Genomic DNA, 26,741 nt, shown 5'->3' with positions numbered 1-26,741 from the left:
CTACGTTCTTAGATGAATGTAAATAACGTTGCTAAGTTTTTGACTTTCAAGCAATATTGCTATTACTGAAAACATATATTAACCAAAAAAAGGAGCTGAAATTAGGAGCTGATAACAATGTAATCTGGATGACATGGGTCTACTTTTTGATATAGATAGAAAATTCAGATGAGTCTACTCATACCCATATATTACTTTTAAAAGCATAGAATACATAACGGTTAAATAAGGGGTTCTCAACCAGAGCTGATTTTGTGCCCCACTCAGGACAACTATTTGGCAACGTCTGGAGACATTTTTGTTGTCACAACTGAGTAGGTGGAGAAGGTGCTACTAGCATCTGGTGGGTAGAGGCCAGGGATGACGCTAAACATCCTACAAAGTACAGGACAATCTCCCAGAACAAAAAATTATCCAGCCACAAATGCCAATAGTGCTAACATTGAGAAACCCTGGGTTAAATAAATTTCACAAGATTAAATATTACACAGACATTAAAATTTGTTTTCAAAGACTAACAACAAAGGGAAATGTTCTTAAAAGGTGAAAAAGTAGGTCATAAAACCATGATCCAAATTTTATTGAAGAAATTTATATACCTATGCGTGGGGAAAATCAAGAGAATAAACACCAAAATAGTAACCTTCCCAAGCTTCAGTTTCTTCATCTGTAGAATGGGAGTGATAATGGATCACAGGGTTGCTGTGGCCATTATAGAAGACAGCCAATAAAAATCACTACTGTGAACTATTGCCAATATTTTCTAAATTTTCTAAAATAAACATATTATATTTATTATAGAGATAAACGCTATTTTTAACGCCATTGTTCAACATCCTCTTCAAAACTGTCTATTTACTGAACTAAGATTCTTATCTCTCAAAGCTGCTTTACCGTAACGCTTTGACTAGAAAAGTGAGAAAAAGTTGGAACCTCTAATAATTGCAGAACTCTACTTAAGATTCACAAGATATGCAGTCTTCATAAACCCTGGTCTCTCCTTTGCCCTATAGCATTAGAATTTCATGTTCAATTCAAGGAGGGAAAAAACAAGGTGAAGGTTCCCATGCCCTGAGCCCCATACCATAAACAGGATCAACTCCCATCATTTATTTTATATTGGGAAAGCGATAAGAATATATAGAGGACGGGAAAAAAATGAGAAAAGCAAATAAGCTTTTCATTTCCTTCCAGCCATATGGAATAACCTTACCAATCTTCAAGATACGCCATGCAGGTGGACAATTTCCGCCACTAAAGCCAACATAACCCTCTTTTCCTTTCTTCCCAATATCCCTTGAGGATCACAAGATCCTTAGAAGTAGGGTTTATGCCTTTTCATTGTTCTGAACTTCACCTAACAAAACTGTGGGTACCTCACAAAGAACAGTGAAAACAAAAGTATGTAGTAACAGCAGACCGACTTTACTAAGAAGCTTTTCTAAGATATTCTCATTTAGCTTTCCACATGGGAAAATCCAAATCATAGAATATCAGCAGAAAGGAATCTCAGAGATCATCTAAACTATGTGTTATTTGACAGACATGGGGGGGTAGGGAGGTAGAGGCATCAGAGGGAAGGAGGTGGCTATTCAGAAACAGTATAAGTTAGAACTACAGAAAAAACTACAGAAATGAAGATCTATCATCTTCTAACAGTAGCAGCAAACAGAAGTCCTGCAAACTAAATTTTCACAAAAATTGACATTTATTTATAATTTATATGTTCACTGTTATATGCAAAAGGAAAATGCTACAGTTCTTGACATTATTTAATGTTTTACAGGAGATTAAATACTTCTCAAGCATCTTTCAATCGCACATTCCATATCCCAGGTGCACAGAAGCACCTTGCTACCCACCCCCACCAAAGCTTCTGACAGCTTCTCAAAAATTTCCATGAAGAAACAGATAAAGATAAAAACCCACAATAGCAATAAAAACTAAGACAAACTGGGGGCCAGCTCAGTGGCGTAGCGGTTAAGTTCACACATTCCGCTGCAGCCCGGGGTTCACAGGTTTGGATCCTGGGCACGGACCGATGCACCGCTTATCAAGTCATGCTACGGCAGCATCCCACAGAAAGTAGAAGAGGGGCACGGCTGTTAGCCCAGGGCCAATCTTCCCCAGCAAAAAGAGGAGGACTGGCATGGATGTTAGCTCAGGGCTAATCTTTCTCACAAAAAAGCAAAACAAAACAAAAACAAAACTAAGAGAAACTGTTACCAAAATCAAGGAGATGCTGACACATATGTCAAATACCAATTTGCACTCATGACACACCTTCATTTCTTTCATGAAAACACAGACCACCTGAACAAAAGACAGAAGGCTGCTGTCTAGCTCTGCTACCAACCCTCCACGCCCATGACTGGGAGCCTGCCCCCCTCGCCCAAGCACACACCCACCCCACCCCCGAGGGACCATCCTCCAGAAGGAGGCGCCAGTCTGCAGCCTCTGCTCACTGTTGCTCCACACCCGCACTTTCAGCCCTGGCCACCATCTGTCCACCTCCTTCTTCTACCGGCAGAGACTACAAGGCGTAACAACTAGACACTGTCAACGGGCTAGGAGCCTCGGCCCGACCAAGAGAACACTGACGGCAGGACGGTGGGCACTGCAGGGAACCAGAGAACACTAACAAAGGCAAAAGCAAGAATGCATTAATAAGCCAGAAAACTGAATAATTAATAAGTCTCTGGGTTAGTACTTTTCAAAGATCTTATTTAAATAGAATAAGCACAGAATAAATTCAGGAAATAAAAGTCATCAAAGTACTACCCATCTCCTGCAGAATGGTGTCTGCCTAGACTGTTTTAGCAGCAAGTTCTATTAAAAACTCTCAAGGGAGAGAAAACTCCTAAGTTATTTAAACTGTCCCATAACAAGGAAATATTAAAAACTTCCCAATACATTTTGAAAAAGTAGCATAACCCTGGTATCAAAACTCCCACAGAGTACATTAAAGGAAAAAAATATATAGTTCATTCATCTTATGTAAGAATTTAACTGTAAAAATTCTAAATAGAATATCATAAATTAAACCCAGCATACACTGACAGAAAACTTTTAAGACCAAATATTGCAAGAATGCAAAGATTGGATATTAAGAAATCTGATTTCATCATTTGATAGGTCAAAGAAGAAAAATTATAGGCCCACATTGACAGATACTGAAACAGCATTTATAAAGTTCAACACTGATTTTTTTTAAAAAGGCTTTTAAAAAAATGCTGATTTAAAAATTTTTTTAAAAAAGCTTTCAGTAAATAAAAAGCGGTTTCTTTCCTGAAGAGCTGAGAATGATCATTTGAAATGGACAGCCAACATAACACAACAACGAGGTAAGAGAAGCATTCCCATAATTAACAGGAAACTATCACCTTTTTTTTCCAAAACTGATTTAGAAGTTTTAACCAAGATGAAAGACAAGAAAACGGAAAAGAATAAATATATTATTGTTGGTATAGTCTTATTTGAAGATGATACCACTGTATGGAAAGAACAAAACACAGCTTATGATGATTAATTTTGTGTCAATTTGACTGGGCCATGAGGTACCCAGATATTTGGTCAATCATTATTCTGGGTGTTTCAGTGAAGGTGTTTTTGGATGAGATTAACATTTAAATTGGTAAACTGATAAAAGCAGATGTGGGTGGGCCTCATCCAATCAGTTGAAGAACTGAATAGAAAAGAACGAAAAGGCTGACCCTCCCCCAAGTAAGAGAGAGTTCTTCCTGCCTAACTGCCTTCGAACTGGGCAGCTTTTTTCATGTCTTTGAATCTGAAATGAAACATCAACTCTTTCTGGGTCTTGAGCCTGTGAAAGCATCAGCCCTTTTGGGTCTCCAGCTTGCCAACTCACCCTGCAGATCTTGGGACTTGCTAACTCCACAATCACAGAAGCCCGTTACTTAAGGTAAATCTCTTTCTCTCTCTCTCTTTCAGATCCTCTCTCAGATCCTATTGGATCTCTCTCAGATTCTCTCTCTCAGATCCTATTGGTCCTTCACAGATCCTATTGGTTAAATTTCTCTAGAGAACCCCGAGAAATACACAGCTCCTGCCAGGACACAGAGTTTGCCTGGACTCCTGGCCCCCTCCCCCAAATCAGCCCTGAAGACACTATAAAAATGACAGGAAACAGGGATCCCAGAACTTAACAACCCTTGGTGAGCAACTCCAGAGGCAAGTGAAATTATCCAGGAGGAGGAGCTGTTTAGACCTGGCGCTCACCTCTCCCGGGAAAGTTGCCTCAGGAGCTTTTGCTGCCCTACTCAACTACAGAAATCAGCAGCAACAGCCCAGCCTTGCGGGATGAGGACTGGCCAGTCGCATTCACTCCTCCGTCCTCTATCCCCCCCCTACCAAGTAGAGATTCCCTCCCCCAGTACTGCTTCCTCCAGGAGATTTGCCTAAAGGGCAGTTTATAAGGGCTCAGAAGACTCATGGCACAAATTCCCACACTGAAACATACTTTTCAAGTAAGTATACATTTAGAAAGAAAAAGTCCAGGAGATGCTGTAAAAGATATGAGAAATGAGGATGATGAAAAAATCTTGGTAAAATTCACTAATGTGAATGTCCAAAAAAAAAAGGATGGGAGAGGAAGGGAGAGAAAATTATCCAAAATCCTACTGAAATTCATAATCAAGTGGCCAGTCACAGAATAAAGTTCTCCCAGGCCAGTTCTACCATACGCAGCCCAAATACACTGGGCAGGTTACTTAAAACCTCAGTTCCTTATCTTCCGTGAAAGGAGGGATGATAATATGTACCTCATAGGATTGTTTTAAGAATTAAATGAAATAAGTGTATGTAAAGCACAAAGTGCAGTGCTGGTAAGTATCGGGTGAATGTCAGTTACTAAAAATATTACCATTATTTGTACTATAGCGCCAAGTTTAAACTGTACAGCTCACAATCACCCTTCTGAGTTTACTCCTTATCACATTACCCAGACATAAAATTGAGCAAATGTAACATTTCTAACGTAATTACCTCTTTGTTTTACAGTACCTACAAAAAATGAAGATACATTACTTCTGACTTTGCCACATCATTAAAAAAAATGGTTTCAAACATATCTAAGTGTGAATCTTGTCATTAGGAAAGTAAAAGGAAATGCTACATTCTCCTATTTATTAAGCCAATAACCTCTCCTGGATGCTTGTAAAGACCAAAAGTAGCCCATCACAGGTCAAATATCTCAAAAAATGCCCAATCACCGATGGAAATGATGACAACAGACTAAAACCTAAAGCTCTATCAGAGGTTTCCCCACTCCCATCCCTTCTGATACTATTTTGAGAGATTTATTTAATCCACTCAGGTCTTTGGAGGAAACAGTCATATTCTAAAGTAAAGAATTAAGATACATGGATGCCTGCGAATCTCTATATTTAATAACGGCTGCACTAAAACTGAAACAGCTTATGCATGAAAAGAAATCTATGTGGTATTTAGATTTCTTATAGCATTTCTTGAGTCTGCAGAGAAAGGAATGACTTTAAGTCTTTTTTTTTTTTTTTCCCCCCAAAGCCCCAGCAGATAGTTGTATGTCATAGCCGCACATCCTTCTAGTTGCTGTATGTGGGACGCGGCCTCAGCATGGCCAGAGAGGCGGTGCGTCAGTGCGCGCCCGGGATCCGAACCCGGGCTGCCAGCAGCGGAGTGCGCGCACTTAACCGCTAAGCCACGGGGCCGGCCCATCCTTTAAGTCTTAACAGGGTAGAATCAGGCCATAACCGTCAAGTACAATTATCACTTAAACAACATTCTTGAACAATTATCAGAAAAAGAGACCCACACATTTTTATAAATATAGCTCCCGACAGCATAAGCAGTTCCATTACAACTATCTTCTGATTGTTCTCCCTTGCTGGATGTATTTTACTCCCCAAATCCTGAGAAATAAAGCCTAATGAAAAGTGCTAAGGAACAAGATGATCCAATCACATTATTCACTGTATTAGTTTCCTACCTCTGCTGTAACAAATTACCATAGACTCAGTGGCTTAAACAAAACAAATTTGTGGTCTTACAGTCCAATACAGATCTCACTGGGCTAAAATCAAGATGCCAGCAGGGCTGCATTTCTCTCAAGGCTCTAGGGGAGAATCCAGTTCCTTGTCTTTTCCAGCTTCTAGAAGCCACTTGCATCCTTTGGCTGTGGACCCCTTCCCCCCTCCTCCACCTTCAAGGCCAGCAAGGGTGGCTCTAGTCCTTCTCACATCCCCTCACTCTGACCTTCTCTACCTCCCTCGTCCACTTGTAAAGACCCTTATGACTACACTGGTCCCACCTGGATAAATCAAGATCATCTTCCTATCTTAATGTCAGCTGATTAGCAACCTTAATTCCACCTGGAACCTTAATTTCCCCTTGCCATGTAACATAACAAATTCACAGGTTCCAGGGATGAAGATGTAGACATCTTTGGGGGACCTTTATTCTGCCTACCATTATTCTACCTATTACTGAGAATAATATAAGGATCAGAGAGGATAAAAAGGATGGTGGGCTGTGGAGCTGGATGCCTCAAGCCAAAACCAAAGTTAAAAGACAGTTCTCACTTGCTTGTCCCTAAATTAAATCATGATCCTTTTGAGGACACAGCATGGGATAAACCAGCTACAGTCAGGAAGCCAGAGGTGCTCCCTGATATCTGTTTTTGAGAAACAGACCTCTCAAAGCTCTGGTTTCACCATCTCCAAAATAAGGACATAATGCCACCTTCATATAATTTTTGTGAGGATTAATGAAATCAATTCATTTATTCACTCACAAGCAGCTCTGCTAGGGAGACCCTGGTGACCAGGTCCCTGCCCTCATGCAAGTACCTGGCATAGAACTGGACAAAAATAACAAAAGAGCAGCAGTTGCATGCTTACTGAATACCTTCTAATGACAGGCAGAGTGCTAACTACACATTATCTCCTTTAATAGTCACTCAACAAATGTGTCCTATGAGCGTTCTAGATATCACCATTTTGTAATACACAGCACAAGAACTTTTAAAAGCATCAAAGACATTTTGCCAACCCAAGCTCTCTTGAACCCATTAGTCAGGCCCCATCACCACGAGTCACCATGACTGCTCTTAGCAGAATCACCAATAGCTTTGCCTTCGCAGATATCCAAGGGTAAATTCCTAGACCTCCTCTTATCCCTCCTCTCAGCAGCATGTGGCATGGCTGACCATGCTCTTCTTTCTGAGATGCATTCCTCCCTTGGCTTCTTGGATACCACTCTCATTTGGTTCTCTTCCTATCTCACTGGCTACTCCCTTTCAGTCTCCTTTGCTGATTTCCCTTCATCGACCAGATCTCTAAAATGCTGTAGTATCCTTGAGGTCTAGGCATCAGGCCTCTTATTTATCTGACCTCATACCCTAAATGATCTCATCCAGTTTCAGTTTTAAACAGCATCCAAATGCTGACTAATAAATTCTTATCTCTAGCCCAGACCTGCACTAGTCTTCTTTATCCAACTCCCTACTTGACACTTCCACTTGGATGTCTAATTGGCACTTCCAACTTGAAATACTCAAAATGGAACTGCCCCCCCACCACCAACTCACCCTGAGCACCAAAACCAGCTCAAGCTAGAGGTTTCCCCTATCTCAGTTAACAACAACATCTTTCTAGCTGCTCATCCTTAATTCCACTCTTTCACTCACACCCCTACACCCTAGTCAGGAAATCCATTGGCTCTACTTCAAAAAATACCCTAAATCCTTCATCACCTCCACCTGGAGTTCTGCCAAAGCCTCCTAACTGGTCCCACTGCTTTCTACTTGCCCCCTCTCAGACTTTTTTCAAACAGCATCTAGAGTGATCTTATTAAAACAATGACCCTCCAGTGGCTTCCCATCTTGCTCACAGTAAAAACTAAAGTCTACAAATTGACTGACATGCTCTACAATCCCGGCCACCCATCACTTCTCAGACATAATTTCCTACCACTCTGCTCTAGCCCCACTCAAATCCTCAAAGACGTGACCCCGCTCGAAGGTATTGTATTTGCACTTCCTTTTACCTGAGACCTTTCCCCCAGATACTTACTTAAATGTCATCTTATCAGAGAGGCCTTCCCTGACCACCCAGGATAAAATAGCACCTCCTCAGCTCACTCCATATTCCCCTTACCCAATGTTATTTTTTTAATCCACAACATTTATTGCCACCTGATATATATAATTTTGTTTATTGTCTACCTCCATGAAATACTGGTGTATCCTAGCACCCAAATATAGTAGTACTCAACAAATATTTGTTGAATGAATAAAATGATCAATCAGTCCATCTTGGACTGCCTAAAATAATTTTTCTTCTAGGTAGCGAAATTATAAATTCTGTTCAAATACATATATCATCAGAAAGAGTCATCTTCATCTTTCAATCTCTAACAAATGGCAGAAATAGAGAGTCATAAATCTTGCATCCAGCAAGTTTCTGCCAAGTTTCCAAACATATAATTTTAATAATATATGCTTCAAAGGGAATGTTTATCCTTGCATGAATGATAGAATAATCAGCAGAACCTGTTAATATTAATAGCTCATTAAATGAAAGAGCAAATTTTTAATCCAAGGGCTATCTGGAAGGATGTAATATTATAACCCCATGCTCCCCTTTTCTCAGCAATCAATCTCATAACAAGGTACATTACCATTTTAGTTACTAGTTGCTATAAATTTGTTTATTAAAATTAATACATGTAAAGAATCAATTTAAGCTTCAATAAATGATTCACAATGTTCCACCCACCAGGTAAGAGAAATTATTTCTGTGTGATGCATTTTCTGATTGAAAGAAGCTATGTCCTGATCTCTCGCAATGACTGGTTTTCATTTTAACAAAACTGAAAAAGAACCCTCCTTGTGGCTGATGCACCTAGAAGTTGCATTTTATTTTAAAATTAGTTTCTCATTCGACATACATTGCAAATAGGTTTATTTTAAATAGATTCAGCTATTTGTCAGTCCACTTGGTTTTATTAAAATTAATATATCTAACACATTGAAGGCCTCTTAATTATAGTATCTGCAAGAACTAAGCCAGATCTGAATGGACATATGTTTAGGAGTCATGTTTATTAATAACAGTAACAAAAATGATAAAAGCCAGAGGTGACACTAATTAACTACTCTGTTATTACATGCCATGGCCCAGGTACAGGTTTATGTTATTTACATGCAGTCTTTGCTTCAAAGGAACACACTTCAGGCAGAATAAGCCTTAGTTTAGCTATTCAGCTGCATTCATGAGTAACAAAAGGTCACTGCAACCCTCACCTGGTACAGTGCAGACCTCACTACACATCAGATTCCATTAGGTGCTCCTGTGTTTCCTTGCCACCCCTCTTTAGTCTGATGGTTTTCCCTTGTTATTCTTCTCTTTGCTCTGCAAGTTTAATCTTGAAATGGTAGGCTAACAATTTGATGCTTCTACTGCAAAGTTCTTTGTACAACACACTAAACTCTTCTAAGAAAAGGTAAAATATACTTCTAAATAAATAGTACACTTAGAAACCATTCAAAAAAGCAAAATGTTCCTGGCCCATAAATAGGAAAGAACCTACGGAAAATGATGACATTTCTGTATTGCTGATGCCTCAACTTCCTCTGCCTACACCACTGATTCTACTCAGAAATAAATCTATGCTGTGTTAAGACACCACAATTTTGAAACTGTTTGTTACTGCAGCAAAACCAGCCTCTCCTGTCTAATATACTAGACACAACACGTGGCACATACTAAGCAGATCTGAAAAAACGGAAGTAATTGATGATTCTTCATGATTTAAAGACTGCCTTGTATTAAAATGTATATTACAAGAATGAAATGAGTCAGATGTTGGAATTATCTGGCAAGGATTTTAAAGCAGCCATCGTAAAGGCGTTTCAACAAGGAATTATAAATTTTCTTGAAACAAATGACACAATAGGATATTTCAGCAAAGAAATGTAAGTTATTTTAAAAAATGGAAACTTTAGAAATGGAAAATACAATAACCAAAATAACTCACTGGATGGGCTCAATAGAAGAGTGGAGAGGACAGGACAGAACCAATGAACTTGAGGATAGAGCAACAGAATTTACCCCATCTGAACAACAGACCGAAAAAAGACTGAAAAAAAAATGAACAGTGTCTCAGGGACTTGTGGAGCAATAACAAAAGGACTAACATTCATATTATCAAAGTCCCAGAAGGAGAAGAGAGAGTGGAACTAAAAAAATATTCAAAGAAATAATGGCTGAAAACTTTCCAAATTTGGTGAAGGACATAACCCTACAGATTCCAGAAGCTGAGCGAGCCCCAAAAACAATAAGTCAAAGAAATTCATGTTGAAATACATCATAATTAAACTTCTGAAAACTAAAGTAAAAAATAAAATCTTGAAAGCAGCCAGAGAGACATGACACATTACTTATGGGGGGAGCACCAATTCAAATGACAACAGAGTCCTCATCTGAAATGACAGAGGCCAGAAGGAAGTAATACAGCATTTCTCAAGTCCTGAAAGAAAAAAACTCAACCACAAATGCTATATCCGGTGAAAACATCCCTCAAGAATCTAGGGGAAATAAAGACACTCTCAGATGAAGAAAAACTAAGAAAATTTGTTGCTCGCAAATCTATCCTCAAAGAATGGCTAAAGGAAGTTTTCTAGACAGAAAGAAAGAGAAGATAGGAGGTAACAGAAGAGGGCTTAGAACTTTAAACATAGGAATGGGTGAAAATAGGGGTAAATATAGTAGATTATCCTCCTTTTCATGAGTTTCTTAAATAATATTTGATAGTTGAGGCAAAAAGTATAACACCAACTGATGTGGTGCTCAATGAATGTAAAGTAAATATTTATGACAATTGTATTTAAAAAGCGGGAAGGGTAAAGGGACATAAATGGAAGTACAGTTTCTACACTTGTCTAGAAGTGGTAAAACGTCATGGATACCAGCAGACTATGATAAGCTATATATGTTTGTTTTTTTTTTTGGTGAGGAAGATCAGCCCTGAGGTAACATCTATGCCAATCCTTTCCCCCCCCCCCCCCAAAGCCCCAGTGGATAGTTGTAGGTCATAGTTGCACATCTCTCTAGTTGCTACATGTGGGAAGCCGCCTCAGCATGGCCGGACAAGCAGTGCATCGGTGCGCGCCTGGGATCTGAACCCGGGCCGCCAGTAGCGGAGCATGCGCACTTAACCACTAAGCCACAGGGCCAGCCCCTATATGTATTTTCTAATAGCTAGCACAACCATTAAGAAAACCATACAAAGAAATATACTCGAAAACTATTAAGAAATCAGGGCAGAATCTTACAGAAATATTCAATAACTCACAGGAAGGGAAGAAATAGAAACAGAGAAATGAAAAACAGAGAAAACAAACAAAATTAAAAATGGCAGACTTAAGTCCCAACATGTCAATGACTACCTTAAATGTGAATGATCTAACCACACCAATTAAAAGACAGATTGGCAGAGAAGGAAAAAAGTCTATTACAAAAGGTTGTATGGTTCCATTCATATAATATGCTTGAAATGACAAAATTATCGAGATGGAGAACAGATTAGTGGTTGCCAGTGGCTCTGACTACAAAAGGGTAGCACAAGGGAACCTTGTGATGAACTGTTTTGTATCTTGGCTGCAATGATGGTCACATGAATCTTCACATGTGACAAAGTGCACAGAACTAAATACACACACACACATGAACAAATGAGTGCATGTAAAACTGGTGAAATCTGAATAAATTCTGTAGATTGTATCAATACCAATTTCCTGGTTGTAACGTATTAGAATGATGCAAGATGTTACCCTTTGGGAACTGGGTGAAGGGTATGCAGAATCTCTTTGTATTACTTTTTACAACTGCATGTGAAGCTACAATTATCTCAAAAAAAACTTTTTAAAAATAACTCAAGAAAATAATGTTTATTACAATAAAACAATTTTGGCTCTATATACAGTCTTGGATGAAATAAAGAGGCCAAAAAATAAACCAAATCTTTTCCCTAATTCTTTTGTTATTAGAGTTGAGGTGGGAAAGGAAGGACACGCATTTTCATTCTGGGTTCCATAGCTTGAAACTCAGAAATTCTGTAACATCAACACAGAAGACTACCATAATATGTATAGAGATTAATGCGTTTTGTTAAAAAAATAATAATTGTATTGTTTTGCTAAGTATATAAGGCATATTTTTTACAGAAAATTTAGAAAATGAAGGTAGATAATGATAGTAAATAAAATAAAAATCACATGATGGGGGCCGGCCCCGTGGCTTAGCGGTTAAGCACGTGTGCTCTGCTACTGGCGGCCCAGGTTCGGATCCCAGGTGTGCACCGACACACTGCTTGTCCGGCCATGCTGAGGCCGCGTCCCACATACAGCAACTAGAAGGATGTGCAACTATGACATACAACTATCTACTGGGGCTTCGGGGGAAAAAAAGGAGGAGGATTGGCAGTGGATGTTAGCTCAGAGCCAGTCTTCCTCACCAAAAAAAACAAAGAGGAGGATTAGCATGGATGTTAGCTCAGGGCTGATCTTCCTCACCAAAAAAAAAAAAATCACATGATGCAGTGATGATATGGTCTTGTAGTCTTTTTTTTCTACGCTTATATGTAGATTTTGGAGGGTGGAAAGCAACTGGATTATACTCGAAATCAGGAATCGGCAAACCACAGCCAAAATCCAGCCAAACTCCTGTTTTTGTACAACCCGTCACAAATTAAGTAGGCTTTTTACATTTTTATATGGTTACTCACCTACATAATATCTTCAATATTGCCTCTTTGACTGCAAAGTCAAATATTTACTATCTAGACCTTTACAGAAAGAGCTTGCCAACCTCTGCTCTGAACAGCATTTTTGTAAAAAGCTTTTTTCAATTAAAAAGATAATACAGTTCCTTATTTCTGGATATTTAGCCTGTTTCCAAATTTTTATATTATAAACAAAGTTGTAATGAACACTCTTGCAGCTAAATTTTGCACAGAGAAGGACGTACTCTTCAAAGGAGATATAACTTATAATTAACATTATTTTATTCTATAATTATTATTTTCTAAATAAATAGCATTATTTTATGGCAAAATAGGAATTTTATCAGAATTCTTAACGTTATATATAAATTAGCTAAACAATTCTCTATGCTCCAGAAGAGAAAGCAAAGTTCAAAGATTCTGAAATTGGGGGCCAGCCCAGTGGCAAAGAGGTTAAGTTCACGCACTCTGCTTCGGTGGCCCGTGGTTCACCAGTTTGCATCCTGGGCATGGACCTACACACTGCTCATGGAGGCATGTTGAGGTGGCATCCCACATACTGCAACTAGAACAATGTACAACTATGACATACAGCTATGCATCAGGGCTTTGGGGAGAAAAAAAAGGAAAAAAGGAGGAAGACTGGCAAGAGATGTTAGCTCAGGGCCAATCTTCCTCAAAAAAAAAAAAAATCTGAAATTGAATCTTTTCCTACTAGTTGAACAAGCTAAAATCTGTAACATCACCCAAAATATCATTTTATACATAGACAGGAGTTCCAAGGAAGATTTTTTTTTTTTTTTGGTGAGGAAGATTAGCCCTGAGCTAACATCTGTTGGCAATCCTCCTCTTTTTTTTTTGCTGAGGAAGACTGGCCCTGGGCTAACATCCATGCCCATCTTCCTCTACTTTATATGAGATGCTGCCACAGCATGGCTTGATGAGCGGTGTGTAGGTCTGCACCCGGGATCCGAACCTGTGAACCCCCTGCCACCACAGCGGAGCACGCGAACTTAACAACTATGCCACCAGGCTGGCCCCGATAATTTTTGATTTTTGATTTTGTTTTCTTCCTATAGTAGTTTTGTATGGATGCCACCTGCCATTTCAGTTTTTAAATGTCTTAGACTTTCCAAAGAGCAGCAATAGGTGCTCCTATGGAGTGGATGAGGTATTTGGGTGGTTTACTAGGTTTCTCAGTTACATTGGTAAATGAAGTCCATTTTCTTTAATAAGTGACATCTTGTTTTGGTGGTGGGAAGAGAGGAGTAGGTAAGTCTCCTGATGATATCCTTTGTTTTGGGTCACCCTTAATTTCCCCTGCTTTTTCTTTTTTCCTTCACCACCACACCTCCAGGGGATGCCTCCCCCTTCTTTCCAAGACTAGCCCCATCTTAACACTGTCACCTCTGGTCCCATGTATTTTCAATCCTCTTCTCTTAAATTCCCCAGTGGCCAGTGCTCAGATCCACCAGGTCTCAGACCGTCCTCACTGTTTCCCCACTCAAGGTAGGGCCCTCTGCCTCCTTGGGGTGATTGACCTCTGTATCCTGCCACTGCTGGGGCTCAGCTGCACTCTCTTCATTTCCATCAGTCTCCATCTGACTCTCAGCTCCACAGTCAATCCAGAGCTGGCTCTGCTGGTTTCAGATATGTATCTTCCCACTTACATTGAAGTTTATAGTACTCTCTGGTTCCTAATGACACTGGAGGCATGAGTTACACGTGCTTTTGTTTGCTCTCCTCATGGATCTGTTTAGTAACTGAAGGATGTGTGGAAAGATTTATGTACGTGGCTGCCAACACGCTCCTCACCTCTGAAATGAAATTCCTGGACAGGGCTCTAACACTGCAGGATTCTGTACCAATGATTCTGAGAACACAGGGTTCTCAGTTAACTAGAGATTTCCAAAAATAAGAATGGGTCATCTGAAATGCATTTTAATACTTTATTAAAAACTCACAAATATTATACCTTATCTGTAAGCAAACTCAGTAATGCCTTACCAGGAGCCCCAAAGAGAGTATCAGAGGTCCTAAGTAGTGAAAATATTAGGAACTAAGACTCTGTAGCTGGACTACAAATGCATGATGGCATAACATATAAGATGTTCCCTGGATGAATACGTATAAGCCCACCTTTTCCCTTTTCCCTGAAAAAGCAAACAAAATTTGTATAATAACTATATGCCAAATTTATAGACTATAATGGCTACGGTCACGTCGCTGTGGATTTCCAGCAGGTTATCACAGATATTTTTTCATTCCTCTGAGCTAAACAAAACAGTAAAAGGAAAAAATGTAATTATTATTATTAGTTCATCCATAAAATTGATGAGCTAATTAACGTGTTACACTGAAACTTATTTCCTAAACATAGTCTTGAAAAGGAATTTTTTTAAAGCCCTCCCTTATATGTTACTTTAGTCTCCTTAAAATACAATCTTTAACACAACTTAGCTCCCAAACAGCTTTTCAGGAGTTATTTTCCTTTTATTTTAATAAATAAACTATTCATTTCAATGATTTAGAAAATATACCAATAAGCATGCCATACTATTAAAAGAATAAAGATAGCATAAATATTGCAGAATCTACAGTGGTTATCTTAAAAACAAGATTTTTAAAGTGTCAAGATTAGTTTGTAAAATTTTGTATCAATTTTCCCACTGTCTACATGCTTCAGATTAAGATATTGTTCAAGATGAGGAGAAAATTTTTTGTTCCTTTTCCTGTTTATTTTTTAAGCTAATCCATTTAATTTTTTTAATGACAACTAGCGTGTTCCTCCCCAAGGCTCAATCACCCATGGGCGTACTTCCACCACCCCAGCCCCTGAGAACGCTGCACTTCGCAAGGCGGATCAAGCTCAAGATAATAACATGGCTACCTAGAAATCCCCAGGCTCCTGAATCACCACCTTACCTCAGACTCATCCGTAGATTCTTCAAGAGACTCGGTTTCCTACAAAGCATAGAGGGAAAAAATGGTCAGAACAGATGACAAAAGAATAAAAAACATTTTCAAGGGAAAAGAGTCCTCACGTCCCCACCACTGACACCCACCTGCCCTTCTGTGGAGGTAATTTGCACTACAGTTTAAAGGGCTCCACGTGGTCTGACTCGCACAGGCCTCCTGCAACTTCTCTACACCCTGCTGGACTGAGACGGTTACTCTGGGGCCACATGGACCCACTGCTCCTGCTGACTTCCCTCCAGTGGTCAGCAAGTTAACAAATGACCCCAGGAACTTGCCATATGAGTACATGGAAGGCTTTTCTCTCGCTAAAAAATGGAAATCGGTCTGGCAAAGCAGCCTCACTGATCTCAGATGGGAAGAGGAAACTGCCATCCCGAATTACCTATAAGCCAATCTGTCCACAGAAGAGCCCTTGCGTTATTAATCATTATGCTATTAATCTGGCTGAGTCAGAAGGATTGTCTTGGTTAAACAGCCTTTACAAAAGAATTCCCCTAGAGTGGTACCTATCAGACACTGTGCAAACAAGCTATATAATTTACATCCACTCTTTAAACCATTAACCAGAAGACAAATTCTGCCATTTAACACAGTTCCCCTCTTGCTAGACAACGAATCTTGCTGCTCTGGAGAAAACAAAGCAAAAGGGAAAAATTGACTTGATCCTGCTAATCTCTCACCAGTCCACTGAAAGAGAGAATCTGCTGATGCCACGCATCCTCGAAGAGGTCAGCAAAATGAAGATTTACTTAACGTACTTATAGATATCAATAGCAATAAAACGTTACAACTAATATGCTGACACTGAATGTAAGCATTTTACAACAATCCATGAGCTAAAGAAAGAACAAAAAAAAATGGGGCAAGGACATTTTAGATATAACTAATATTTTTTCAAGGAAAAAAAAGGAACATTTTATAAAAAGTTAGAAGCATATATTACTCAATGTGAACTGGGTAGCAGGATAAAGGCAAATCTGGTGTTTGTAAACATTTTAATTTCATTCATCAGGAATGAGGAAGAGCCTGGCAAGCAGCAGGCTGCCTCTGGAACAGCCTGGTGGCCAATACAGTCTCTGCTCTCGAAGGCCATCTGTAAGATGGGGGTGAGTGTTACTTGTAATTAAGCATTTTATTGTAGTTATATTATTAACCACGATGAATATGAGAATCTCCTCCACATCCCAACGCAGTCTGTTTAATTTAATGTTAATCTAACTCTTAGAAAGTTCTTATTAATTTGGAGTTACAATCTCTCCATAGTAACTTTTTGTTCTTAGCACCAAGAAGACACATAAAAAATACAATTCACAGGGCTGGCCTGGTGGCGTGGTGGTTAAGTTCGTGTGCTCCACTTTGGCAGCCCAGGGTTCACAGGTTCAGATCCCGGGCACAGACTTACATTACCCCTTATCAAGCCATGCTGTGGTGGCGTCCCACGTATAAAGTAGAGGAGTATGGGTACGGATGTTAGCCCACGGCCAATGTTCTTCAGCAAAGAGAGGAGGACTGGCAACAGATGTTAGCTCAGGGCCAATCTTCCTCACCAAAACAAACAAACAAAAATCCAATTCTTCTACTACCTGACAGTTCTCCAGAGAGTTAATGACACAAATCATGCCTACCCTTCGAAATCGTTTTTCCTCTCCACTAACCATCCCCAATTTCCGGTTTTAGTCCATTTACCATCCTGATTCTCCTCTTTTGGACACATACCACTTAATATTAACAGTCACTATTCTGACATCTTTACTGTACATCTACTATATATTGCTCAGAATGCTAAATGTTTTACATGTAGCACCTTGAAATTTCCTAACTACCTCTGAGGTAAGGTTGACCATTTAAATGACTTCTAACATCCCTTGATCCCTGACAGTCCCTGAATATTAAGTTATTAGCATTAGCAAACAAGGCTTTGACAACTGTGCCAATAAGCCACACCTAGATTCCTATTTCCCGGCTCTACACCTCTAAAAGAACACTTGACTGCTCCCTTCAGAAAAATTACATTAAACCTAAGGAAAAAATTTTTTCTTATTTGGAATCCATTCAAATATGTATATGGGGTTTAAGGACAAATGTCCCATTTACCTTCTTCACTAAAACTAAAACCTAAGTCCCCAACTAGCAATTTCAATCCAAAAACTCAAAGTCAAATTATACTCTTATTCTCCAACAGAAAGCATGCAGGGCCAGAATATGACACCTTGAGGCACGCAGATCTCAGAAACAGGAGTCTTCGGGGGAAAACGAGGCTCTCACAGTAGCTTCTTGTGCCTGCTGGTATCTATCCAGAATATTTACTCCAGGACACTCTCAGACTTACCCTCAGCACCAGCACAAACCTCCCAAATACAGCTGTGACCTCAAAAAAATTACACTTTATCCACAATGCTACCTAAGCAATGCATGAGTGACTTCAGGAATTAGCCTGGTCTGTTATTTCTCAGCTTCATTCATTCATCAGGCCCCTCTGCTTAACGCTCTAGAGACAGATGGGCAAACAAGAAGTCATGAAGTGAAGGTCCGCAGGGAGGGATCCAAGAAGCAAGGCTGAACCCTGAGAAAGGTTATGATTTAGAAAGAGTCAATGATTTTCAAACTTTTTTTAATTTCATACTCTCTCCTTCAAAGAATCTAACTTCAAATCAAGAAAATGCAAGTTATAAAATTGTGCTGTTTTCTAAGTGAAATAAGCCAGACACAAAAAGACAAACATAGTAGGATTCCACTTATATGGGACAGAAAGTAAAACAGAGGTTAGCAGGGGCCCGGGGAGGGGGTAACGGGGAGTTACTGCTTAATGGGGACAGAGTTTCAGTTCGTGATGATGAAAAGTTCTGGAGATGGACGGTGGTGATGGTTGCACAACAAGGTGAATGTACTTAATGCCACTGAATCATGCACTTAAAAATGGTTAAAATGGTAAATATTATGTTACGTATATTTTACCATAATAAAAAAAAATTGTGCTGTTCTGGTTGAAGAAAAAATGATGGGCTAGACGCCACGCAGTGACACAAACGTATAGCCGGACAAATTCTGGGCAACAGGCTGAAAGCCAAGCAACAATTATCTTACTTTTCCTTTCCTTTGCAAACCAATCCCATAAACTTAATCACCTACCCAAACAGCTTTACCTAATGATCTCGGTGCCCTGACATGTGATCTCTCCAATCGATTCACCAACTGCCGTCAGGATCATCTTCCCAAAACACACATCAGACTGGTCACCGCCTTCCTCAAAGAACCATCAGTAGTCAGGAGATTTCAGATTCCCCTGCAAGGTAGTCAAAGCCCACTCCAATCTGCCCCCCAACAGACTTTTAGCCTCCTTTCCCACTCTCTGCACAAACCCATGGCCCTCCAGCTACATTGGGTGACATCTCATCAAGTTATCACATGCTCGTGTCTCTATGCCAGAAGTGGCAAAACAGTGGCCTGTGGTATGGGTGTGGTCTGCAGTGTGGGTGTGGCCTGCAGGTGTTTTGTTCAGCCTGGGTAGTATTTTTAAGACTTGCACATAAAAATCTGTATTTCTGACTTGATAAAATTCAGACCATATGTCTACACAGGGTCCACATCTCCTTGTGACATCTGCTGAAGCTGAGCAGCTATGCCCCTGAGACAGAAGGCACTTCACCCCCAACACCACTCCCAATTTCCCTACACCAAGATAATCCCACTCACTTCCACCGCCACCTGCCTGCCTTGAGCTTCTGATGCTTGCACTGAGCGTCCTTAAGTGGTTCCCTCAGCTTAGAAGGGCCTAGGCTCAACTCCACACTCATCCTAGTGGTCTTCCAATTCCCAATATGCTCTACAGGTGTGAGGAAACCCTCAGGGGGTACCTCTGGGAGGCAGTTACAGAGGGCCTTCACTCTTGCTTCAACAACAGAGCTTGGACTTCAGGTTTTATATTTTCATGTTGTCAATTTGAGGCTAAAAAAGGTTTGAAACTCACTGGCCTTTAGAAACTCTAAATCCTTTCTTCCAATCCTTTCTAAACCTTTCTTCATGGCCCAACCTAGGTCTCACCTCTTTCACAGAATTGTCTCCAGTGAGCCCAGGCCACATGGTCCAGATCTGGCTTCCTGTGGCTTTTGTTTCTTCTATACCCTTCAGCTCTCACCTAATATTAACTGCCTTGTCCTAATAGTTATCCTTTTAAATACATCGTGGATAAACCCGAAGGCTTCTGCCTCTTCGTCTCCCCTATCGTCTACAAAGGAACAGTTCAACACCCATTCGCTGGTGATGACAATATGAAATAAGCAGTCAATCTAAAATAGTAACATTCTGCCTCCTCCGTATATTCCTTTTCCACTTATGAGCAATACCAAGTGCATTTTCTCCAGGCATATGCTTGAATTATCAGCTCATGGTTACAAGACAGTTCTAGAATGGGGACTGGATGAAGGCAGCAGCAATCAAGGACAGAGCGATTCCAACAGAATGTTAACCTAGCAGCAGCCCCTAGAAAGAGCTAATCAGGCTCTCAGAAGACCCCTCCAATAAGGGCTTTCAACCCACTCCCACCCCAAATCCTACCATCAGCACAGGGCCCCATGACAGTGACCCGGGAGAAGACTCAGGACAGCTGTCCTGAGAGGCCAGGCAGGGTTAAGAAGACTGTCAGCCCAGAAGGAGAGAGAGAAGCCAGGACCTCCTAGGCCATGAAGTCCTCAGAATTTTAAGAGTATACACACTGTTTGCTGGGGGAAAAAACAGAATTTGGGGAAGAAAAGGAGGCTGGAGCCTGAGGAAGCCCAACTCCAAACTTTGCAGGATAACCAGAGCAGAGACCAGGCCCCGGGATATCCGACTGGACTGGAAATGGACGTGAAACACTCAACAGTGTGCCAGAGCTGCGCTTAGCGGAAGAGGGCGATAGAGCAAAATGTTTGACACAAGCACAGGAAAGAGGAACTATTTTGTGATATGTATTTGATATCCCTGTGTCATAGGGCCTCAATTTCAAAAAACTCTTGGGCACCCAAAGATAGGCTGGTTGAGTAGGAAAGATGAAAGGTACCTGGGGAGCTGGCAGGAGCAGGGAGACTCAGGTTACCAACCCTGTTCAACCCACTAGGCTCAGCTCCCGCACTCATCTTATTCTGCAAAGGAAGAAAAACCTTGAGGTCCGCCCCTGCTTGGTGACCTAGTGACCCAGTCCCAAATCTGACTTTGCATCAGAATCATCTAAACTCGGTTTGGGGAACTGGCTAATCCCTGCTAGTACACTCCATCTTCACAGATTTGGAATCAGTAGGTATTAAGAAGAATCTAGAATCACAAGCATTTGGTAAAAAAAGAACACTAAGGACACCAACTTTTTAGAAGAAACAAGGGCAAGCGTGACTTGAGCAGCCATGAATAGGAGCTGCATGAAACACAGAAGCCCCCGATCTGGTGAGAGTTCCCTCTCCAAGGTGGTTATGTGGGTGCTGGGGAGACTACTAATAATCAATAATAATAACTTTATAATAATAATAAATAATCAATAATAATAGTAAACCTCAGCCTCCAGTCAACCAACCCAGATGAAGATGAGAGGAAAACCTTACCAGATAATAGGCACGTCCAGCTAAGCGAATTTATGACTATGCTTTAGTTACCAGATAGTAAAGAGTGGGCCCTCTAAAAATGTCTCTGATCCTGTGCTTCTGCAACTTCTTGTTTGGGGCTTTGTTTTTCCTTTACTAATTTATTAGTAAAGTTGCTTTTAAAAGATCTGTCTTGATCAAGCTGTAAGAAAAGAGAACTGTGCAAATCTAAGCTGCCAATCCCAAGTCTGGGTCCTTGTGCAATCATCGTCCTATTTACGAGGCAACCATTTCAACCCAGCACTTCAATAGACTTTATCTCATTTCATACTCACAAGGGTCCTGGGGAGTAAAATCCTCAATCTACAGGCAAGAAACCTTTGGCACTCAAACATGTGTTGACTTGATTTTTATTTTACACATGCAGCACAATCACATGGGAGTATCCATCTTCATGAATGTGCCATCTGATAATCCGCAAATGCTCTACAATCCAGACAAAATTTCCCTAATTTCTAAAATGTAGAGGGAGAATTCAAAGTAGAAACTCTTGTATCTGGTCAAGGAATAGATGGACTGATTGATCAAAGATTTTAATGGACCAGGTTCCCTGATGGTTAGTAGGAAAGATGAAAGGGTAGCTGGGAAGCAGGCAGAGTAAGGAAAGTAGGAAATTAACCTACAATACATATGAATTAATAACTTTCGAAAGTTTCAAGTAAGATAAAATAACACAAATTCTACTGAACCTAAGTTACAATCTGACATGGTGGATTCAGAAGGCTATTCTCCCCCTAATAAATTCTTTAAACATTTTATTAAGCACCTAGTGCCTGTGAAGCACTCACCCTGTGAGAGAGACAGACATGAGTGAGCTCTGTCCTAATTCTCGAGGACTCAGCAATATGTTGGAGAGAGAAGACAAATACACACACAACCAGACTTCAAGCAGAATGTTCTTCATAAGAGAGGTATGGACAAAGACTGTTGGGCATCAGTGATTATGAAGGTCAAGTATAAATCATTTTGGAACGAGGTAAAACTGCTGATTAGAACATTTCCAGGCAGAATGCAGGTATTCGTTCTTTCAGTGAACTACATAACATATATGCAGCTATTTCTGCAAACTACCTTAACCATACTCAGCATAAACAAGGATTTCCCAACTTAAAAAAAATGTTCATTCATATCCAAAAAGTGATTTTTAGTTTGAGAGTCTGTGAACTGTTTTTTGTTGTGTTAACTCATTCAGCACAGATCTCACTATTTATGTTCTTCCTAAAACTAATGGGAGGAAGAAAAGCAATCAGCAAAGAATACAATGTTTGGAAAAGTTAAGAAGAGAGGTTTGGTTTTGTCTTGCTCATTTTGGAAGGCTGTTTGCATTTATAGAACATGGTGTCAAGGAAAAAAGCGTCCTTTGCCCTAACCCGCCATAGCGGTTAATTTTAATATACATCTCAGTTCTTAAAGCATTCGGGGGGAAAAGTTATGTCAAGATTTCCTAAAACGTTCAAGGCAGCAGAAGAGAACAATTAGCAAATTTATATACTCCACTTTTGTGCACTTTCAGCCTTCAAAAAACTGTATAAGGTCTACTATGGTGGTCAGATTTTAATGGCTTCTTACTGTGAAATGCAAAATGTACATACAAATCAAGCAGAGAAAAGTCTACCCGTTTTTAATCTATAAAGGACTGATAACATAGGTACAATTGTTTACTAACTTTCTTTTAAAAAATAAACAGAACAACAACTTGTGAATGTTTGCTTCTTTCTGCCATTGACAACAGACTACTGGTCTTTTTGAGAATGACTCTGACACCACCCGGGCAGGCGGATGTGTGTGGTTGTGAATGCCTGCTCTAGCATTATGCTGGCTGGGAAAGCATCAAAGGCGAACTGATGACTTGAAGGAAACCTATTAAGGTGATAAGGGCTACTACTACTTCATAAAGTAAAAAATGATTTAGAATTAGGTTCTTAAGTATTTTTTAAAAGGCAGGGCGTTCTAGTGAAAAACCATGAGCTTCGGAGACAGAAGGTGAGATTACAGATACGAGTCTGAGCAAGTTACTTGAGTGGTCTGAATTTCAATTTGCTTATTTGTGAAATCCAATCATTTAACACCTATTGAGCGCCAGGCACTATCCTAGGTGTCTGGCATATACAATGAACAAATCCTTGCCATCATGAAGCTTACATTCTAATGACGAGAAACTACAAAAATACAGAAATAATAAACATAAATTTAAAAACAGCGTATTCAGTTGGTGATGAGCACTAAGGAGAAAAATAATGCAGGAAAGAGGTTTCAAAGAAAGGTCAGGGAAGGTCTCACTCAAAAATAACACTCGGACAAAGACAGGGAGGAAGTGAGAGAGAAAGTCCTGTAGATATCTGGGGTCAGAAAAGGAAGCGGCGTGAGCAAAGGCCTTGACGTAGAAACGTGCCAGCCTTGTTGAAGGAACAGGAAGAAAGCCAGTACAGCCGATGCAGAGTGACAGAGGGGAGAAGAGCAGTGAAAATGAGGTCAGAGAAAGGAGACAGGAGCAACCGGGGCAAGGTCCTATAGGGCAAAAAGCCTATTATAAGTACTCCGGTTTTTCCTCAGAGGGCAATGGGAAGCCACTGCAAGGTTTGAAACACAGGAGGTGCTTGTCCTGACTTATACATCAAAATAAACATTTACCACACAGAATTCTTTTGTGAGGACCAGATACGATGTGAAAGTGTTCCTTAAACTGGAAAGCGTTGTAAAAATGTGAAGCATTCTCATTATATCACTAACTTTCTAGATGTCTTTTTACAACAGATAGCTTTGCCAAACTCCTCTTCTGCACAAAACTGCAGTAAGTACTAAGAGCAACTCTCTCCATTTCTATTCCACTATATCTAAGAATGTAAGGCGGTTGGTTTGCTGCTTTTAAATCAAACCGCAAAAAAATTATATTTCAACATGAAAAGATGAACAGTGTGAAAACCAACCTCACCACTGTCTTCAAACCTAGCAATAAGTCATGAAATTACATGTGCCTAATGAGCATCTTCCTTTGAACTGCTGGGAACAGAAAAGGGAGGCTACAGTGGTAGGCAGGGGACTCTCCTATTATCACAATGACAACCCAAACCAAATTTCTACCTAGGCAAATTTCTTAATTATTGGCATATATCAAATGTACACAGGGCATGGTACAAATTAAATTATTAAACTAGGTAAACTGCTCTTATTATGAGACTAAGCTCATCATCTAGAGGTAATTATGGAAACCGATGGCCCTGTTATGTGAGGAAAAACAGTGCCAAGCTGAAATGACAACGGAAATGGAAAACTAAGGTATTTCCCCAAGTTCTGGCCTTTGTTCTTTTTTTATCTTCTTGATGTTACTTTGTCATTTCATATATTGCCTGCCTACCACTACTGCCTGTAGGAAAATAACTCATATTCCCGTCACCAACTTCTACCCTAAACTCCAGTGCCACACTGCCGGGTGTTGAGTGGACATTGCCATCTGAAGTCCTGCCAGCACCAAATAATCCCATGAAACTTGTACTGAACCCAACTTGTAGTAAGCACTTGAACTTTGTGTGCTAACGCATTCCATCTTAAACCATCCTCTGAGAACTCTACTTTTATCACCTCTATCTGATATTTAAAAGTTAAATAACTAGCCCAAAGTCACATATTAAGGAGGAGAACCACTACTGGAGCCTAGGCATCTTTGCTCCAGAACTGATGTACTTAACTGCTGCTGCACGCCACAGTGACTCAGCTTTGCACCTAAATGCAACCGATACGAAACAAAACTCATCATCTCCTCTGTCCTAGCCTTCTGCAAATCAGCTCTCATGGTCCTACTTCGAGTGAAACAGAACTTAAATTTCAGTCACCTGGCCTCGAAACTCAAGTCATCTCTTACGCCTCCCACGGGCAGTCAGTCCCTGCGGTAGCCCAGGCTGCCTTCAAGCCAACATTTCACTCAGCACGGACCACAGGGGCCGCGACAAACTGAGGGCAGCCTCACGAACGCCGGGGGTGTGTCGCAGCGCTTTCCCGGAGCGCCCTCCAGGGCATCCCACCCGCCTCTCTGCTCCCGAAATGGACTTTCGCCGCCGGCCCGCCCCGCTGTGGGCCTGCCTCGCCCTCCGGCAGCCCCGCAGCTCCACACGCTCCACTCCAAGCCCCGACCACCTGCCCCTCGGCTCCCCTGCCTTCGCCTAGCAGGTGCAGCCTTTACCTGCTCCTCTGCTTCCGCCATGGTGCAGGCCGGGGAGTCACATGACAGACCCGGAAATGAGAGAAACCAAGACACTGGAGCCCGGGGCCTGCTGGGAAATGTAGTTTTAGCGGCATCTGAGCCGGGACGTCTTTTCTAGCTGGTGAACCTATTGGGCCTCGTTTCTGCTGCCGACTCGCCACGTTTAATGAAGTTGTGCTCTGCAGAATCCGAAGATAACTGCTGTTAATACTATGATTTATTTTATTGTTGTTCTTATTGTTTTCTTGATTATTACAGTATTTAGTAATATAGACTGGGTTTATAGCTTTGCATAAATTATCTCATTTAATCCTCCCAGCAATCCCTACCGTTAACTCCATTTGTAAAGAACATCGTGGCTCAAAGGTCACACAGCTAGTAAGAGGCAAAACTGGGATTAGACTTTAGCCTTGTCTGATGCCAAAGACTCTGTGATTACCAAATGCTGCTTAGTCTAAGAGTGTCCTTGCCCTTTCTTTTTTGAGAATATTAAGTGAACATAAGGCATAAATGAGTCTTTGCAGTAGAGAGCCAGACAAAAATTTATACTCTGAAAATATTTATTTAGCTTGTTCTTCCTGCTGCTTTAAGTTGACATCTTCTGGCATCTGGACATTGAAATTTATAAAAGTTCTCTGTTGTTTAATTAAATTATGTGTTAAACTTTTATTGACTATATTCTATAGGTAGATATTCAAGATAGAAGAGAGAATGTAAGTTCATCCTTGGTAAGATCTGTAAAACCAGTCTATTACTTCCATCCTTTGGAATGAACGATTCCGTCTCCATGCTTCTGGGCATTATGAACTCTCCTTCCTAATTCTCAAGAATTTATAGTATCTTGTCCAAAGACGGGCGTTTTCTTCTTTCCACTCATTTCCAGTAGCTGGTTATCAGAAGAGGGCATCAGAAATGGCAGCACATGGAGGGTTCCCAGTGGCCTTTTTTGACTCCCTGTGCTCCCATCGGCTCTGACCCTGAGGCAAGTCATGAACTCAGCACTCTGTGCCTCCCAGGTCTCTAGCTGTAGCCGGCTCAACCCATTATTCCTCAGTGGACATGGTAACATCATCTGAGACACTTGTCTTCTCCCTTGGGCCTAAACAGCTAGCTCCATCCTCTTCCTCCAAGCCTTGCTGGGGTCCCTCTTCCAGTCTGCTGATCATTGAGTCACA

General features: G+C 40.6%; 1 protein-coding gene across 2 annotated transcripts in view; it reads right to left on the bottom strand.

Annotated features, from left to right (window-relative positions):
- VPS41 (VPS41 subunit of HOPS complex) overlaps positions 1-25,582 on the bottom strand; it is a 171,680-nt gene extending 146,098 nt beyond the window's left edge. For both annotated transcript variants that reach the window (XM_004441474.3, XM_087435816.1), the window contains exons 1-2: positions 25,546-25,582; positions 15,706-15,744 (exon numbers count right to left, since the gene is read on the bottom strand). In XM_004441474.3, coding sequence (XP_004441531.1) covers positions 15,706-15,744; positions 25,546-25,566 — 60 coding nt within the window. In that variant the 5' untranslated portion in view covers positions 25,567-25,582. The remainder of the gene's footprint in view (positions 1-15,705; positions 15,745-25,545) is intronic.
- Between the last annotated feature and the right edge of the window lie 1,159 nt (positions 25,583-26,741).

The sequence above is a fragment of the Ceratotherium simum genome, chromosome 1, assembly GCF_057802395.1.
Source record: "Ceratotherium simum simum isolate JZ-2026a chromosome 1, ASM5780239v1, whole genome shotgun sequence".
NCBI classification, from domain to species: domain Eukaryota; kingdom Metazoa; phylum Chordata; class Mammalia; order Perissodactyla; family Rhinocerotidae; genus Ceratotherium; species Ceratotherium simum.
Note: the sequence above shows the minus strand (reverse complement) of the source record. Positions and strands in the feature narration are given on the sequence as shown.